Below are 19,692 nucleotides of genomic sequence, written 5' to 3'. Positions count from 1 at the left end.
TGACACTTTTGCTGTTTTCTAGGAGGAGGTGTGGCACAGCATCCAGGGCAACTGTCTCCAGAGCGCGGAGCTTATGGTTCAATCCCCAGCCACAGCTCAGCCCAGCATCATGTGACTCTGGCCAATAGCTCACTTAATCTCCCAATGGCTCCCAGCACCTTGGAACACTTTAGAGGGTGATATGTTTGCACTTTACAAATAGGAAATATTATTTTAATAGATTGTGTTTGTTATCTAGAGGACGTATACATATGCGAAAGCTTTTTCATGATGATGAGCGTTCAATTATTGTTATGGAAGTGGGTGGTGACATGAATAGGCTCTGGTAAATTCAAGCAGCTGTTACCTACATTCAGTAGACTGCCTTATACCTGGCACAACATATGCGTGCCAACATTTTGCAGCTACTTCTAAGGATGTCAGCCTATGGTTGAAGTGTATTGATCCACTGCCCTATCCTGTGAGATGTGGTAGGAGGAAACACACCAATGGATAAAGGGACTTGGCCAAGAGTCATTCTTTTTGTAACTGTAAATGCATTTTCATGATGTTTTTTTAAAACCTTGAGGCACATTTATCAAGGTTTTATTTCAGTGCAATGCCACAAGAAGTGAAAGAACTGGAGTAAAGTCTTGTCTTGGGATTTATTTTACAGGGAAAATCTTGATTTGCACTGGAAAGTAAATCTAAAGTAAAGGAAAGTAGCACTTTGCACTACTTTGCATTAAGAGGGTGTCAAGTAGGTGGTACTTGGGTACTTATATTCAACCACCCATGGGTTTTATTGCAAAACCATCTCTACTTGAAAAAGGTAGACATGCCCTGGGCCAAAACTGTACGCCACCTTAGAATAGGTGTAACATTTGAGAATGTTTTCTTTCACAAAACGTTCTGCTTTAAAGTACAACACACTACAAAGTAGGAACGGTTTAAACTATGTCCAAGGAGTGTAATGTGTTCATCAAGGGTATTCTTACAGTACAAAACCTACACTAGACAGCACCCACACAGCCTTGCACTATGTTGCAAGGGTATGTGCATAGCACAAGGCAATCTAAAGTGCACCAACATTAGAGGAGACAGCAGGAGTTCCTGCCATGGCCAATTCATTGGGGCAGAGGGGCCAGCCCCCCACCCACCTTTTGCCCCTAATGAACAGTGTCCATCAGGCTGAACAAAGGTCATCCTAACAGATACTATTTATTTTCAGGTCAGGCAGCCAGGAGCTAGACAATTGCTAAATGCACAGGCTCCTGGCTGCCAGAGCTGAGCTTTGCTGGGCTAAGGATATCACAGTTCCTGTGAGCGTGCAGACCTACCCAGCTCAACCAAGGTCCTTGAGGCCCTCCCCCTCAGGTGTAGCATCACTGATTGCCTTGCACCTGGGCGCTATTGTTTTTAGCCCTGAAGTGTCCAGGGTTGAGTGTTAATCAGTGACACTTTTTTTTGTTAACAGAGTTTTATATAGTGCAAACTTGACCTGGTATAGGCTATCAGAGTGCTTTACATAGCACCAGTTGCGTTACATGAGGACAGATTCATTTGTTTTAGGCAAGGGGAGATTAAGTGATTTTCCCAGAATCACAGGATGTTCAGCGTCATTGCCACGACTCGAACCCAGTTCCCCAGGTTCGAGGTTGACCGCCCTAGCTGTTAGGCCAACTCCTCCCCCCATTTCATCACACTTCATTACAGAATGGGGTGGGGTCAGCAGTCATGCCACTCTGTGGTGATGTTGGGACTACTGCCTTTCCTCATTGGCTGACCATAGATCAGTAAATGAGGGAAGGCAGCAGTCCCAATCCTCCTGAGACCTCCAAGGCAGAGCTGCAGGTGGGTGGGTGCTTTTTTAAAATTAATGTTTAGTGCGTATGTATGCATGTTTGGTAATGAGTGTTGTGTATTGATGTGTTTGTGTGTGTGTCCACACGTGTGAATGTGTATGATGGATGTGTATGTGAGTGTGTGCGTGTGTCCCATCTGCCCCCCCCCCTCCTAAAATTAGCAGTCACCACTGAGGAGCTCCATATGTTTGTATCTGTGGATGTAATGCAGGGCAGCTAATTTGTTTGCTCTGTTGAATTGCAACACTTCTTAGTAAATGTGTCTCTTTAGGCTTCCTAGGTATTCACAAAATTGCAGTACCTCATGTAATTTCTAGAGGTCCCTCTCAAGTCAGATGCAACAGCCTTAAAAGTTTTTCACAAAGCTCCAATAGTTTAAGTGGTAACCTGACGTCCTTTTCAAGACAAAACAAAGTGCTCCAAAAGTCCTTCATATAGCGCGGCTCCAATATATACATTTGTATGCCTAGTGTTTTAAAGATGTGTGACTGTATTCTATAGAATAAATAAAAATGGCAAAGTTGGTTTCTGATGATGAGTCTATATTGCAGCTTTCAATGGCTGTCTTGATTGTTAGGGCAGTAGGTGCTGACATCTTACCAAACATAGGTACGAATGGTCACTGACTAACTCCTCAATTAATTAGGCTACATTTTGGTTGGTATTAATCTTGTGTGCTAGAACATTGTGGTTATTTAGAGTGAGGTCAGTTTATAACTGACATATGATGATGTGTTGCTGTGCTTTGTGATATGAGTAAGCAACACATCAATACCATATTACCCAGAAGTCTTTCTATTGAGATATACAGCCAGATTCATCAACGGGAAATCGGCTCGCAAAGGGCCATATTCTGAGAATCTGGCCCTTTGCGAGCGCATTTTTTGCATTTGGGATTCATCACCCCAAACATCGCAAATTGCGAGCAATTGCATTTAAGGAATCTCTATTTGAGATTCCTTAAATGCAATTCATGAACAATTTTTGAATTGCGAAATCGCTATTTTTGGCCGCTATTTACCGCGAAGTCTGACTTCGTGGTAAATAGCGAAAACTTAGAAAAATGCACTTTAGTGCATTTTTCTAAGTTGTATGTTACACACACACATGTCCTTTGGACATGTGTGTGCGCAACATCAGTCTAAATTTTCATTTCAGGGGTGCTACAGGGTGTCCTTTGGACACCCCTGGCACCCTTGAAATCGCATCCTTATTTGCGATTAGCAAATTGCTAATCACAAATAAGGAATGACTCCCCATTCATTCGGAATGAATGGGGAGTCATTCCTTATTTGTGATTAGCAAATAGGCCAATAGGAATGAATGGGGAGTCATTCCTTATTTGTGATTAGCAATTTGCTAATCGCAAATAAGGAAGCTGTAGAAATCGCAAATAATATTGCGATTTCTATATGAATCCCATTTTGCGAGTCTTTAATTGCGATTCCTTAATAATCGCTATTAAGGACTCGCAAAAGAGGACAATGATGAATCTAGGGGTCAGATACTTCAGTTAACTATAACTGGTGAATGTCAGGTTGTTTTATAGTTTAAAATGTTTCATTAATCTCTCATTCGATAAGAACAACCACGGACATTTGTAGCCATCTGCAAGGTGGTTTAATATGCACAATGACTCCCCCTCTGGCCCTGAAGCCTTTCTCAAGGGTCAGGGTGGTAAGTTTAAAACCCAGTACCTACACAAGCGTTTGCAAGTAAGCATGAGCAAATGACATACAATAAACGTTCGAGCTTACTGATACAAACTGGTGGCATAATTATAATATAATAACTATTATGGTGTAATAGTTCCATTGATACATTTCTGTTTCAGGCTCTGAACTGATCTATTGCCTTGATTTTAATGTTTTTATTTGTTTGTACTCAAAAGCACCTGGGTAACTTATCTACATCAGATCGTGGAGCTGGTCTTATACAGCTAAAGCACATTAATATATTTTTTGTATTTTGAAGACTTAGTTTAAATATGCCTAATGGCAGATTCGTGAAACAGCAATTTTTTTTTATCTGCCCCGGATTATGAATTTTTCTATGTGATGGGGAATACGTTTACAATTAAAAAAAATTCCCCACGGGGCATTGATTGTTATTTATCTAATACAGTATCGCATGTGCACTCGAATATAATCTTTAAGTGAGTTAGACAATGTTATCATTATCATTTTCCCACTGGGGCTTGATTGTTATATTCCCAACCACACTTAGAAAGTGTTACATTTGTTTTCTAGACTGTAGATAACTGGCTCACTGGTGTGAGATTATTTTTTACGCTATGTGCTCACTAGGGCATGATTTCATTTTAATTTTCAATACAGTTTAATTAACCTTATTTGGCTAGGTCCTTTGAAATTAACTGTACTGCCAAGGAAATCATTTTTTATATTGTATGTATGAGATTAATGAACATTTGGTGTTTCATGTATTTGCAGGGAGAATGTATCCAAATAGAACATGCTTTTGCTGCAGCCTATTACAAGAGGGCTGCCGATGTTTAAGTATTACATGTTTGAACATTACCCGTGGAGCATGGATGAGTATTCACATATCAATTATTGATTTTCAGCTTTAAGGCAGGTACCATAATATGTATGTGCTTTTTGGTTTAGTTTGGAACCAATAAAAATGGCTGCTACCAGTCCGGTCCACGTTCTTTTATATCCTTTGTTTATGTTTACTTACACAAATGTGTATATGTACTCGGTTTTGAACTTACCACTCTGACCCAAAAGAAAAGCTCGGCCGAAAAGCACCAGGTGGGGAGACATTGTGTATATTAAACTGTCATGTGTACTCTGACACTGTTATTTTTTTACAGACATTGAGGACTGACCCCTTGCTCTATGCTGTGTGCAGTGAGTGACTAACAGAAGGATTATTTGAGTGTGCATAACATGTCCAATGGGTTATACAGAAGCATTTTAAATATTTCTTTTAAAAACTGGGTTATCAAGACAGCTGGAGCAGTCAGGTTGTTAGACTGAAAAAAGAGGTTACATTCATTGCCTTGTTGGGGGTAGCAAATGTATTAAGACTATGTAATGCTCAGCAGTGTAAATTGTGATCTCCTACTAAGTGCTGTCCTGATTTAACAAATGTACATATGCAACGTGGCATTGACAAAATGATTTAATAATGTTTGATGATAATAAAGAAGTTAAAGCGTGGTAGGAACGTATATGGGATCTTACGCTAGAAAAATCAGGCAATTGATATCTATCTTGCCGTGTAAAGACAATACTGTGAACATCAAAAACATGCTTCAGAAGCAACCAGACAACTTCCTGTGTGCACAGTTTATAAATATCCAGTGGGTTCTATCATAACAGGAACTAACTGGCTTCTCTCCTTGCTTCATCTGCCATGTTTTAAGGACAGCCAGTGTCCCATGTCATTTAAGGTAACTATGGGGTGTGACGTTGCATAGTTTTGATTTTGCACACTGCATGAAAGTCTATGAAGTACTTCACATTTTAGTGCAGTTGGTAAAACTTTTGCATGTCAACATTCATTTGAAAATCATGACTTTTTCAATAATTTATTTCGCTAATATCCTTGATCAGTCAGTCAAACAAGCTTTATTTGAAATTTTTGTCATAAAAGCGAAATACAAAACATATTACTAAGAGATATTTCGACAACAGCATACAAAATAATTAAGCATAATTGGGAGACTGCCTTAACATACAAAGTTATCTACATGAAAGTGTCTTAAAAATCATACAACAGTAGTAAAATAGCATTTATAGCTTACATAAAAGACAGCTGTTGTAAACAGCGCCATTATAAATCTCAAATGAAGGATATATTCAAAGTTTGTCCTTACATGTGGAGCCAGCATTATGGGGCTAATACTTGTAGTCAAAGCTTAAATATGAAACTTCATATACAGGTGCAACAGAAAGCAATTGTTAGGTGGGAAACGATTGTGACCTAATCAGACCGCTGTAATGATTGGACTAGAAGTGTTTGTGTGTAGAATTCTTCCTGCTTCTTCACTCCTTCTAGTTCCTAATAATTTGCAAATTGGGACTAACCACACTCGACGGGGAGCAGCGTAAGCTGGACAAGCAAATAGCAGGTGTGCCGCCGACTCCTCTCTAGTCTGGCATAGAGAACACATATTGTCGTGAGATTTGGACCATCTAGCTGTAAAAACTTTGATGGGCAATGAGCCCACCCTAAACTGGAAATACAATTTCCTATTGTGTCGTTTAGCCAATATGTCCTTGTTCAACACTAATCATATAATTCTGCTGAGCTATACTTTTAAGAAATCAGTGTTGGTTTTCTCCAAATTGCGGTTGTGCATAGAATAGTTGTGAAAAAATGAATTTCTACATTAAATATTCCGAAATCGTAGTCCAACATGGAATTATGATGCAAATAGGTAAGTAGCTAAGGGGAGAGGTGACACATTTTTCACAGAATTGGGCCCTAAGTGTGCAAAGCCTTCAGCCCTGAGTTTACTACTAAGGGCCCGATTCTGATCTCTTTCGGAAATCATTCCTACCGAATTGGTCCCAGAATGCTTTCCCAACGTCTCGGATCGGGGGAGTCCAACCAAGAAATTTTGATGCATCCAAATGCTTCCGGAAATGATTTGGTCGTACTCCCATTGACTTCAATGGGAGCCTGTGCTCCGAATGAGAACACAGGCTCCCATTGAAAAAGGGGTTGCTGGGGAAAATCGTGCACTCTATGGCGAGAACCCCATGGTGCCTGCACATTGTGCATAGTTGGAATGGAGGGGTCACATGGGTACGCCCCATAACCCCGATTTGGAAGGTCCCAGGTGAAGGCAGGCCTGCTATGGGCCCCAAAGACAAATTCCGGCAGCCGATTCATTGTAATGTAATGTACACTAATATAGCGCGGCTGTCACCCCAAGGGTATCCTGGCGCTTAGATTACCGAGCAGCGAGTATCAAGGCTGAGAAAGGCACGGTCTACTCTCTAGGGAACAATCTTGTTTTCAATTCCTTCCTGAAGCATGACAAGGTATTCAGTTGTCTAAGCTCCGGAGGAAGTGCATTCCAAAGTCTAGATGCTGTGAAGCTAAAAGATCTGCCTCCCATTCAAACTTTCTTGACATGGGGAACACAGACCAGATTCGCGGAGGAGCAGTGCAAGGATCTAACATGAGAGTAACATACAAATTTCCTTTGTAGTACTTTAGGTCCAATTTTGTGTACTGCCCTGTAAACAATACATAGTGCCTTAAATTGTATTCTTTGTACAAAAGGCAACTAATGTAGGTCCTTAAGGGCCAGAGAGGCCGAGGCTCCGCGTGGCCAGTTTAGTGCCAGCTTAACCACCAAAATCGGTACTCTTTGTAGTTTCTTGGTCAAAGAGACTGGGACACCTAAAAGAAATGCATTACAATAGTCTATTCTGCTTAAAACAATGCTCCGAACCACTTGAGGTCTATTAGTAGTAGACAAAAACGGGGGTATCCTTCAAGGGGGAAACTGAATTGGAACGGCTGTCCGAAACGGTCATCGTACTCGCTCGATCGGAAACCGAGTCCCTAGAGCTGTACAATTCAGTTCCAAACAGCGCATCCCGTCCGAATGCCGTTCGGAACCAATTCACACAGCCCTATCAGTTTCCAGGCATCACTTTCAGTCGTTGGGAAGTGTGTACGATTTGGTCAGAAAGAAGAGCTCCAGATCCGATTTGTCAAAAACAAATCCAATTTGGAGCCCTTCCGAATTACACCGGAATTGACCACTTAGTAAGGTATACAGTCAGTAGATTATTGTAACCTACAGCTCATTCCTGCATTAAAAAATACAAAATCACCACATCGCAGTTACTTAACTGTTAAAAGATTTAAAAGATGTGTGGTAGTTGTATGGCACAAACCTAGAAAAAGACAGCAGACCAATATACGATGTCAAAGGCAAAGATGCATTCAAAAGTAATTTGAGAGTTGGCAAGCTTGTGGACAGTTTGTGCATCATGAAGTAGTGTTATTGAAGAGGTGTTTCTGCATCTCTTTTTGGAATTGAGACATGGTTTGTGTTTTGTGTGGTCCTGATGGAAATTCTTTCAAACAATACAATGGTTGCCATTGTTAGCTGACAATAATGAATACTCTACAAAATGGAGGACTGGCATTCTTCCTGCCAAAAAAAAGGAGGAACATCGTTACAAGCATGCAAGACATCTTGAATGTGCCTTAGTATTCACATACACCTAAAATTATACAAAATAAACCAAAACTATTGGCAGGGATCCTGGAAACCTGGTAACCTGCTAAAGAAATGTACAACGTTTCAGAGTTCAACAAGTGCATTGACTGGTCCCAGGTAGGAACTTCTACCTCCTGGTTTAGATAAGGTGATGTCAATCAGTCTAATAACTGTATCTCACTTGGGAACCAATCTCAGTTATGATGAGATGTAGACCAATGTCTGACTCACAGAAACAGAAGGAAGGCCGGCCAAAGGAACGGATCTCCTCTCGGGACACCCAGGCCTCTTTCCAGCCCACCAACTAGCAAGTCAACTGGGAGCTGGACTAATGCAATAGTAGCAGAGTCAAATAATCACTTGTGTAATAATGGGTGGTGCAGAGAGGCAGTGTGGACATCAATCAGATTACTCCCTCCGCTCACATGCACTTGTAAAAGTTGCAGCTTGGGGCCATTGTTGAGGATTTGTGGGATCCAAGGTCATGTGTCCACATCTCTGGACTCCTTGGGCTGGATAGGGGCTTTTATCAATTGAAGATCAGCATCAGGGAAGGCCAGGAGTGCTCGAGGATGGGACTTCTGCTTTGTTGCTAGCCAGGAGGAAAAATGCAGAAATCAGCTCCACATTCTGGAAACACTGACAACAGCAGAGTCCGCACAGGTCTTCCATAAAGCCAGTCCATTCTCCAATTCACAATGTAGCTGCCAATCAGACTGGGCAAGAGCCTATTTCCAAACAGCGGCCTCTCAGAACATACTTTGACCAGAATATGATGCATATTTTAAAAAGTGTTTGTGCAAAGATATTTGTTTTATAGTTCTGAATGTACTAAATACATGTCAGGCCATCCCCAGTTGTGTTAGTCGTACATTTGGAGAAAATGTTCAACTTTCTCACAGTTCAGACCTTCCATGTGTTCACCTGAGAAGCTCCATCTGTTGTACCTTCCCAGGAATACTGGCAGATGGAAACAAGTACATCTTCAGAAATGTAATAGGTGCCCAGTTTTTAACAAGAAAATAAAATCCTTAAAGACATATGCACTTCTTAAGGTTTTCCTTTTCCCCCCATATGGTACTTTTCCCTGTGGATGAGCCTCTTTTCTATCACACCTTCTTAATTTAGGTGTGTTATGTTTCATTTCCCACCCTGAAAAAACGATGTACCCGTGTCTTTAGTATGAGCAAATCCCCAACCATTTTCAGAGTGGAAACATATCGAGTGACATTCTACTATTCCTACAAACCTGCAAGAATCTGTCCACACCCTGAAATGCTCACATTCAACCCCCTGGAGATTTACTCAACAAAAGAATTACACTCTTCTGGTTCAAGCCCATATTTTGCCAATGGTAGACCTCAATTTGGGTTTATAAATTCTTCTATTTGCACATCTTACTTCAGGCCTGTGCTGAAACAGCATTGTGAAACAGACCCTATGTTCCTTGCTCAGATTTCTAAACTCTGGCAAATTGTTTAACTGTTGGATCAGTAAACTAGCATCGACACTGAGCCTAAAATAACATAGCCATTTATCATTCTAAATAAAGGATCATTGCAAAACCATCCACATCAATCTGGAAATAGTAAAACACCTCATTCCAAGAAAGGATCATCAAAGGAATCTGGCTTACCTCAAACATGAGAAAAGGTCAAACTAGAACTTTAATTGAACTTTCTAAAAGGGTGGTATGCATGTATTCATATTTATATATAGATGTATTCATGTGTTTATTCTGTATTAATAATGCACAGTAGCATTTAAGGACATGCCATCAAAATACTGAACAAATCATACCAATAAAAGGCTGAAGAAACATTGATTTGCACAATAGTTCCAGAACTGAATATGTGACACAACAATGCTCTGTCCACGTTAAAGAGAAATGTGTGTCCTAATATGGTATAGCTGTGGTTAAAAGGTCTTAGTGTGACCTGGATCCCGGCCCATTAGATATGCTTTTGTGTTTCGATTTGGTCTAAAAAGGATGATGAAACATTTTGGGAAAAATATACAAAAAACTAGAGATAAACTTGAAGATAAAATGGCGAAAATCTCCATAGCCACCATGTACTTGCCATTAGTGCTGAGGTAGGCAGGAATAAATGAGATCCAAACGCTGAGGAAGGCGAGCATGCTGAAAGTGATTAATTTAGCCTCGTTGAAGCTGTTGGGAAGATTCCTGGCCAGGAAGGCAATTGCAAAACTTATGGTAGCAAGAAATCCAAGATATCCCAGCATGCACCAAAAAGCAATGGCGGATCCTTCGTGACATTCTACTGTGATGATACCAGGGTGAGTGTGGGTGTTATAGACTGGAAAGGGAGGTGCGACAACCAACCAAACACTACAGAGAAGAATTTGGATTAGAGTACAGAAAAAGATGATTGTGTATGACAACTGAGGCCCAACCCACCTCCTTAAGTCACTGTTGGGTTTGGTGGCATTGAAGGCAATGACCACCATGATGGTTTTGGCTAAGACACATGAGACACAAAGGGCAAAAGTGATGCCAAAACCTGCTTGGCGAAGAAGGCATTTCTCTGTTGAGGGGTAACCAATGAAAGCCAATGAGCAAAGAAAACACATATTGAGGGACAAGAGCAAAAGGTAGCTAAGGTAACAATTGCTTGCTTTGACAATAGGTGTGCTTCTGTAATGAATGTAGAGTCCAAGGATGGCAACAGGAATTGACGAAGACAAAAGACTGACTGCAGCCAAGATGGCTCCAAAGGTGTCCATGTAGGAAAGAAACTCAGTGACCTTTGGGATGCATCGGATCCGTTTCTCATTGGACCAGTGATCCCACGGACATTTGAGGCATTCAGTGGAATCTGATAGGTGACAAGAATGGAACATATTTAATTCTTACTTATTGACTACTGAAAAATCATAACTCAAGCTCTCATGCTGCAGGTCCAATTACCTGTTTGGTTGGAAATCTCTCCCCGCAGACAGGGAACGCACTGATAGCAGCAAATAGGCTTTGTTGGTATAGTAGCTTTTCTGAATCCGGGAGGACAGCTGGGACTGCACACAGAGGCAGGGACCTGGAGATAGTAAACAACAGTAGATGAAAACAGAGGTGAAACATAATTCTCATTCTGAATACACCAACTCCAAGTGGCAACACTGCAGAGACTACAGACACAATCAAAGCTCAAAAGTACAGCAAAATATATAGAATATATAATAGATTTTTAAATATGGAATGTATTTCATTAAAATAATTTTTACATTTTAAAAAGGTGCATTTTAAAATATATTTAAAATAAATAGGATGATTTTAACTTGATATTCGTTTTTTAAATGTACTTTACTTTACAATTAATACAAAAATACCAACATTTCTAGACTAACATATTTTATATACAAAAAATGTATCAACTTTAAAACTTATAAACAACAATTAAACTGGGAAAATGTACAAAAATATAATTTCTTTACTTCAAACAATTAAATAAATACAGATAAATCTACAAATATATAAAACATGGTGTATGACATTACAACGCATGCTTTTACCACGCATGCCTTTACAACGCTGTTTTACAACGCATGCCTTTACAACGCATAGTGCTATGGGGCGCTGGATAGTGGATAGTTTAATTTACTATTCCAACTCCAGTCCCCGTGGATAGTAGGGAAGGTGTTGGATAGCAAATTAAACCTATTCCCTATCCTAGAGCGCCCCCCAGTGCAATGCGTTGTAATGGTTTGCGTTGTAAAAGTTGCGTCGTAAAGGCACTGCGTGGTAAAAGTTGCGTTGTAAAGGATGTTTCCCATGAAATAATTTTTAATACATTTAAATTAAATATATATTGTGGGGTGAGGCAGATTTACTATTCCCACTCCAAACTAAACAACACTCAGGAAATCATTGAGCTCTGGAGGAGTCAGATTAACTATTTTCATTCCAAACTAAGCAACACTTGGGAAGTGTTGGGTACTAGGGCTTCAAATCTACTATTCCCACTCCAAAATTGAGCAACATTGGAGAAAAAGTTAGACTCTGCAGGAGTCAGATTTACTATGCCCACTCCAAACTAAGCAACACTGGAGAAAGCACTAGACTATTATCAAGTAAACTACTTCAACTCCAAACTAAGGCCCTCATAATGATGGCGGGCGGTCTGCCACCGACAGGCTGATGGTGGCGGTCCACTTGTTTTCCAGGGCATCGGTCTGACCGCAGCATTACAATGCAGACGGTTGGACCACAGATGTTGGGGGTAGGACTGCCGCCTCTGACAGGATCAAAGATCCCTTAAGGATTGTAGTTGGATTCCTAACCCTACAATGGAGGCAGTGCGCAAGGAATTAGGATAGGACTTTCCGACTGCCTGTTCATGGTGGTCCCGCCGCCATGAACAGGCAGGCGGAAAAGGACTTTGGGGGCCCCAAGTGTTTGGGGGCCCCAATGCTATGTGTCTCCCACACATCCATGCATGGATGTGCAAAAAATTGCCTTTTACTACTGCAGCCCACACGAAACCCACACTTGCAGGCTGGAAGGATCACTCAATTGGGGCCTTTTCTTGTGCTTCTGCGTTCTTGGCTGCTGCTCCCGGTTTCTCCAACACCAAAATGGCAATTACCTAGCTGAGAATTTCAGCTGCCTTTTAAAGCTGCTCTGCAGTTCATTTTCATTTTCATTTTCATTCTCTTTTCTTTTCCTTTTCTATCACGGATGTTTCTTACTTGGTTCCTACGTGATTTATGTTTCCTGCCATGTGGTGTTTGAATTCATTTACGTTTCCTGTCCTGTTATGATATGAGGGCTTCAGCCTTGCTGGAAGTTGAGCCACAACAAATATGTGTTTCTTTGCTTGCTTCCTTGCTCCATCCAATTGCTCATCCTGGTTCTTCACTCCTTTAGAATTCCAATGATGAATTCCTGATTCCTGGCTTCTATAATCCTTTGAAATCTTCATTCAGCAAGGATGTTTTACATGCCTTTAGATTGTTCCTCCTCAGAAAATGGCAACTTCACAAGAACATTTGCCTACCCAATGTTACAGAGTTTGGTGACATTATGGTTTCCAGAAATAGTTATGCTCAATTAGGACAGTGGAAGACCAGGATCCATATTATAGGTAACCGTCCAGTTCTGAACAATGTAATACATTAGATTAGCACAATACATTAATTCTAAATCTATTTTTAATTTGAAACAATTATTAAAAAATCTTAAATTAAAGGCAATATATGTTTGAAACTCAGAAACAAATGTTTAAATAACACAATTTATTGTTTTAATAGAAATCAATAAAATATTAAAACGTTATGCCAAACAATTAATTCACAAATTGTTAAGTTAAGAAACAATACTCACCTAAAACCCCTATAGAACTAACCAAACCAAACAATAGACCAAGTTAATATGTTTTTATAGGGTAGACCAACAAATACCAAATGTTAGTAAAAACATGATTACCTTTAAATAAATTAAAATATTACTTTAAGCTGTACCACTTAAAGCCCTATTAATCTGCAGCATTATTGCAGAGATTCGCCAACTCCATTTTCTTAATAAGGGGGAAGGCAGGATCATTAAAGTCTAATTTACCTGACTCTTCTATTTCCCTGTTTTAATTCACACACTTGCACTCCTACACTTTCAAGGCCCTTTACACCCACTGCACCAACGGCACGGAATTATTGCCTGCACCTACCGGGAAAAACAAAGGAAGGGGTTGAAGTTAAAAGGGTGTGTTAAACAGGAAGGTTTTGTGCTGTTTGCGAAACATGGTGAGATTAGAATTGGCTCTGAGGTGAAGTGGAAGTGCATTCCAGGCCCTGGAGGCATTGTGAGCGAAGGTCCTACCGCCGGATCTGGATCTTTTTATTCTAGGAGCCACTGCTAGAAAGGTCTGGCTGGAGCAAAGACTTCTGTTGGGAGTATAGTGAGTGACTAGGTCACGAGTAATACTCGGACCAGTGTCCCAGAAGGCTTGATGGGCAATGCACATTGCCTTAAAACGGATTCTTTGGCGAACCGGTAGCCAATGGAGGCTAGCCAGTCCGTCCCTCACTGATTGTCTGCGAGGGATCTCCAGCAGTAAACGGGCTGCGCAGTTCTGCACTATCTGCAGCCTGCGTAGAGTGTAATCTGGGGTGCCGAGATAGAGCACATTGTTAAAATCAAGGCGTGATTGTATAGGCCCTGTATGGCCACCTGTTTGGCTTCCATGGGAAGGAGGGGGACGATTTTCTTTAGCATCCTCATGATGCCAAAACAGTTTCGTGGCCTGCATATTGAAAGATAAGGATCTGTCCAACCAGACTCCGAGGCTCTTGATATTGTCTTTGGGAGTTGGAGGAAGACCCAGGCACGGGGGCCAAAGGGCATCGGGGAGGCGGAGATCTGGGGGGCCTAGGAGCATCAGCTCCGTTTTGTCCCCGTTCAACTTGAGGGATGAAGAGGACATCCAGGTCTTCACCTCTTCTAGGCAATCTCTGAGCCCGCCTGACGCAGGTCGGTTGTCATCCTGCGTCAGTGAGACCACCAGCTGCGTGTCGTCCGCATACGAGATGATCTTAATCCCGAAAGGACGGACGACCTCAGCCAGTGGCCTCATGTATAGGTTGAAGAGTGCGCGGCTCAGAGAGGAGCCCTGCGGGACTCCACACTTCAGAGGTCTGCTGGAGGATACGGACTCACCATCAAAGACTCTGAAGGATCTGTCCTCTAGAAAGGACTTGAACCACGACCAGGCTTTGTCCTTAATCCCGGCACAGGACATACGGTACAGCAGAGTGTCATGACTGACCGTATCGAACGCTGCGCTTAGGTCGAGGAGGATCACTGCCACTGACCCTCCTTGATCCAGGATTTTTCTAGCTTCCTCGGTGACCATGAGGAGGGCGGTCTCGGTCCCGTGTTTCGGTCTGAAGCCCGTCTGTGTGGAGTCTAGTGAGTGAGAGCTTTCTAAAAAGTTCACTAGATGATGATTTACATGTTTTTCTAAAATCTTGCTCAACCAGGGGAGCAGGGAGATGGGTCGGTAGTTACCCAGGTCAGTTGGGTCTAGATTAGGCTTTTTTAGTAGAGCTCTGACCTTGGCCTGCTTCCAGACACCCGGAACCGTGCTAGAGGTGATTGATGCATTCAGTGCCTTCCTAATTATAGGCAAGGTGACCTGGGAGGCGGCCATTATTATGTCTGGCGGGGCTGGGTCATCGGGGGACCCGGATTTGACTCTCTTCGCTAAGGATTCAATGGTTGTGAGGTCCAGTAAGGGAAAGTGAGTCAAAGTGGATTGAGGTAGTAAGGGGGGGTGAGGTGCTGGGGATTTATTGGGTTGGATAGAGGACGTGATGTTTTTGGAGGGGGAAAGGCTGAGTAGATGAGATTTACTTTTTGGTAGAAAAATTCAGCAACGTTATTGCAATGGGTGGTGGATTTTTCGACCTGCAGGGCGGGGGGAGGCTTCATTAACTGTTTCACGATGTGAAAAAGTCACCTTCGGTTTTGATTTGGCCATCACTATTCTATCGGAAAAAAATGTGGCCTGGGCTGTTTTTACTTGCTTTTTGTATTCGCTGATAGATTCTCGGTAGCGGGTTTTATTGTCCGCCGCATAATCTGAGCGCCAACGTCTTTCTAGTTTTCCGCATAGACGTTTTTTGTCCCTGAGAGAGTCCGTGTACCAGGGGGCAGTTTTGTGGGGGCGTCTCAGCGTGGTCTTCCTTATTGGGAGTGTTGAGTCTAGGGTTTGTGTGATCCAGTTGACATAGGCTTGGTTGGCTAGGCCAGGATCTTCGTGATCACAGGGTTGAGTGCTAGCAAGTTTAGTGGCCCAGTTATCCACCGCAAGGCGGGACCAGGCTCGCATGAGCTAGGTAGTGGGTACAATCGATGGAGGTTTAAGCGTGGTCCAGCTGATGGGCACCATGAAGTGGTCTGTCCATGGCAGGGAAATAGGTGGGCCAGCTAGGAGATCGGGGCAATTGCTGAAAACAGGGTCAAGCAGGTGACCCTTAACGTGAGTAGGGGTTGTGACACGTTGGGTGAGTTGCAGGGCTGCTAGGTCATCTGCTAAGGTAACGGCTATGGGGTCTAGTGAGGAGTCAAAATGCAGGTTGAGATCGCCAAGCAGAGTAAAGTTGGAAGTGGTACTGACTCGTTCAGCCACACTTGATGGTAGGTTACCGTGGAACTGCTTCGAAGGGCCAGGGGGGCGGTAGACAAGAGTGCCTGAGAAGCAGCTGTTGGGTGAGAGTTCGATGTTAAAAATCGAACTCATTCATGTGTCAGATTGTGGCTATCAGGGCACCATTAGCCCCACAGCCAACGGTCCAGGGCTGGTGGGGCACTGCTTGGGGGTCCAAGTGCAGTTTCAAGATGGTAAAAGCCGTTTCTGTCCCGGTCGCTGTGAACAGAAACCAGAAAGCTACCCCTTGATGTCACTTGGGCAGTCTTGGGTTCAGTTGAAAATGCAGAGCCCAAACAGCAGGGCTGGCCTCTGAGATTTCAAAGATGGCTCAATGCAGCAGAGCAGTCCTTATGGTGCAGCAAAGCAGTCTTGTGGAGTACACAGCAGGCCACAGCAGAAGGCAGTCCTCTGAAAATCATTCTGCAGATCCATAAAGTGAACTGAAGAGTGGTTCTGAGGGCTCTATTTTTATACGTGTGCCTCCTTTGAAGTTTGGAGACGTTTCTAGAGGTTTCACTTTGAAGTACTTGGAATTTCCTGACTCCCTTCCCTGGCTCCAAGCTGACTGCAGAGACAATACGGAGGTGACAGGTCCATTGTGTGAAGGCAGGTCACAGCCCATTCAGTTGCAAGAGGGGCTCTGCGAGCAGGTGGTCCATTCAGGCACACCTAATCCCTCTATTGTGTGACTGTCTGGGAGGAATTTACAAATTCTAACTGTCAGTTACACCCACTCATGTGACCCAAATGGCTGAGGGGAGGAACATGCCGACTTTCTTAAGCAGGTATTTACAAAATTGTAATTTAAAATCCAACTTCACCATTAAACAGGATTTTTCATTACAATTTTATAGTTGCCAAACAGGAAATGTTTACCTTGTCCCAATCAAAAGTTAGATCTTAAATGTAATAAGGCTAACAGACGACGGAATTGGTATTATTTAAAAAAAAATTAAATCTACTCCATCGTCTGTCGACTTCCCCCACCTCCAACCCCGCCACACCTCCCACCACACCTCCCACCACACCCGTTTACCTGTGCTGGCTGCTGCTGTGTGCAGGTAGGCATCACAGTAGTGAAAAAACAAATGTAGGGGATTTTCAGTGCCAGGACATGTAAAACGAAACAGTACCTGTCCAACCATTTAATAACAATGCACCCTGTCCTATGGACGGCCCATGGTCTACCTTAGGGGTGTTGTATATGCAATAAAAGGGGAGCTTAAGGCTTGGCAAGGAGTCTATATATTGCCAGGTTGAACTGCCAGTTTAAAACCGCATTGAGGCTGCACTGGCAGATTTGGGAAATGGTTTAAGGGGCTACTTAAGTGGATTGGACAATATGTGCTGCAGGCCCACAAGTATCATTTTAAAAGGCCCTGGGTATATGGTACACCATTCTAAAAGGGACTTATAAGTAAAGTTAATATTCCAATGGGGTGTAAACCAATGTACCCATGTTTAGGCAATCAACACAAGCACTTTAGCATTGGTTAGCAGTGGTAAAGTGGACACAGTCTATGTCCAACAAAAAGGAATTTCTTTATAATAACTGAGATAAATAGACAAACAGCTTGGGGAAGACCGCCCTAGGGCTGAGAGGTCTAACAGCTACCAGTTATGTCAAATTCAAAATAGGATATCTCCTGGACAAAGCCATGCTGCCAGTCAATTTATAATACATAGCTAAGCTATTCATTATGCTGGGCGGCTATAGAAGTCTCAGGGGACAAAATCCATATAGCTCGTAACAACAGGATTCAAAACCTCTTGTGCTGGTACTGAAGATACCTCTGACAACTCTCAGTCTCTTGATATCAGAACCTGTCCAACCCAACCTACACTCACTCACCTCTAGTAAATAATTAAAAGAATCATCACTCTGTCTCCTCTTGAATTAATGCCTTGATTCTCACTGTTCAAAGGTTCTATCTTTACTGGCATACTATACTTTTTATCATGTTGATTGTGAAAAGTATGTGGGGTAGGAACACCATTTTTGACTGTTTACACAACAAATTAGTAAACAAATTGAGCAGCTGCTTTATCATTTCGAGATCACTCAATTTCATATTTCATATTCTATAGTGACACATTGCAGTGAGCAGAAAAAAGAACTACACAGATGTCTCAAAGTCTTTCGAAGTCTTTTCTCTACCTGTGTATTTCCTGCTGGCCATTGCACAGAGCTGGCATTGATGAGCAGAGTCTTCCCTGGAGGGGCACTGTAATCGTAGGTTCCCACCTTCACTTGCCTGATGGTGCCTTCAGCACCCCGCTGCCAGTTGACAATATCGTATTGTGCTGGAGGGTTGCCATGTTCATCAAAGAATGCCTCTTTGCCTTCTTTTTGCAAATGCACCTTCTTAAGGTAATGGAGTAGCTAAGGAGATGATGAAATCACTTTAGTGACAAACAGGTGTTCCATTGCATCTTTACGTATTTTTAAGAAAACTGCTTTCTTTTGCTTCTCACTGCGCTGCCATTTTGTGATTTACACAGATAATTCAAGGTATCAAGAGTAAACTAGTATTTCTAAGCCTATCTGTATCACAAACCTGCTAATAAATGCTCTTTATCCTTTTGCTAAACTATGTTGGATGGTCAAGGACCATCCAAAGGAGCACTTGTTTTATTATGTGTGACAACTATCACCATGACCAGGCCATGAGATTACTAATGGCTAGTGCCAGGTGATAATAGCTGAATATAGTTTTAGGTTTTTAGAGTACAGGCATTTTTGCCTTCATCACAGTGGGGAGAATACCTACTGGCTCTTCCTTGTAAATCTATTAAGTAGGTTGTGATAGAGCCCAATCATTCTCCCTGTCTCTGTGTGCAGTGTGCATGAGAGTGACTGAGAAGCTGTGACGTGGAATATCAGTCTTTGAGTCCGCAAAGGGTATACAGAACACTTAAGGGCTACATAGGTTTAGTGATGGTCAGAGCTTCCTGTCTCATATGTGTGCATGCATGTGTGTGAGTGTGTCCCTGTTCTGTTTATCTCTTTCCCCCTTCCTCTAGAATGTTTTTTAAAACAAGTCCTTCTGTCAGTCTTGAGTACCTATCCTGTAAACAGCGAACAAGGCATGTTTTTGCTAATTGAAACTGTCTAAACATTTTCAGGTTGTGGTGTAAACTGGCCTGAGCAACACCTATGCAATGGGATACCCAAATGATAAAGCCAGGCTGCATAAGAAAAGAAGGCTGCTAGCTCAAACCCAGCATCCTGTGCTTTATCCTGCTGTAGAGATCTGTCTGTGATGCTACATAAAAACACTGAAAGACTTTCACCTGCCACTCATTGCCATGGAGATGTAGGACACTAAAAGAGAAACACACTTCAAGTTCATTGGTTCACCGCAAAGTTTAGGGATAATGGTTAATTTGATAATAGATTCAATCAGGACAACTGCCTCAGTTCTATATGTATGTTGATACCTTCAATCTATACACTATCCCCCTCTTGATG

General features: G+C 42.2%; 1 protein-coding gene across 4 annotated transcripts in view; it reads right to left on the bottom strand.

The window, feature by feature from the left end:
• Positions 1-5,417: 5,417 nt before the first annotated feature.
• LOC144798569 (vomeronasal type-2 receptor 26-like) overlaps positions 5,418-19,692 on the bottom strand; it is a 607,526-nt gene continuing 593,251 nt past the window's right edge. For 3 of the 4 annotated variants that reach the window (XM_078669515.1, XM_078669516.1, XM_078669517.1), the window contains 3 exons: positions 18,379-18,603; positions 10,988-11,111; positions 5,418-10,895 (listed from right to left, as the gene is read on the bottom strand). In XM_078669515.1, coding sequence (XP_078525641.1) covers positions 9,976-10,895; positions 10,988-11,111; positions 18,379-18,603 — 1,269 coding nt within the window. In that variant the 3' untranslated portion in view covers positions 5,418-9,975. The remainder of the gene's footprint in view (positions 10,896-10,987; positions 11,112-18,378; positions 18,604-19,692) is intronic. The other variant, XM_078669519.1, reaches the window with a different exon arrangement.

This window comes from Lissotriton helveticus, chromosome 12, assembly GCF_964261635.1.
Source record: "Lissotriton helveticus chromosome 12, aLisHel1.1, whole genome shotgun sequence".
Taxonomy (NCBI): Eukaryota; Metazoa; Chordata; class Amphibia; order Caudata; family Salamandridae; genus Lissotriton; species Lissotriton helveticus.
This window is presented reverse-complemented; position numbering and strand designations above follow the sequence as displayed.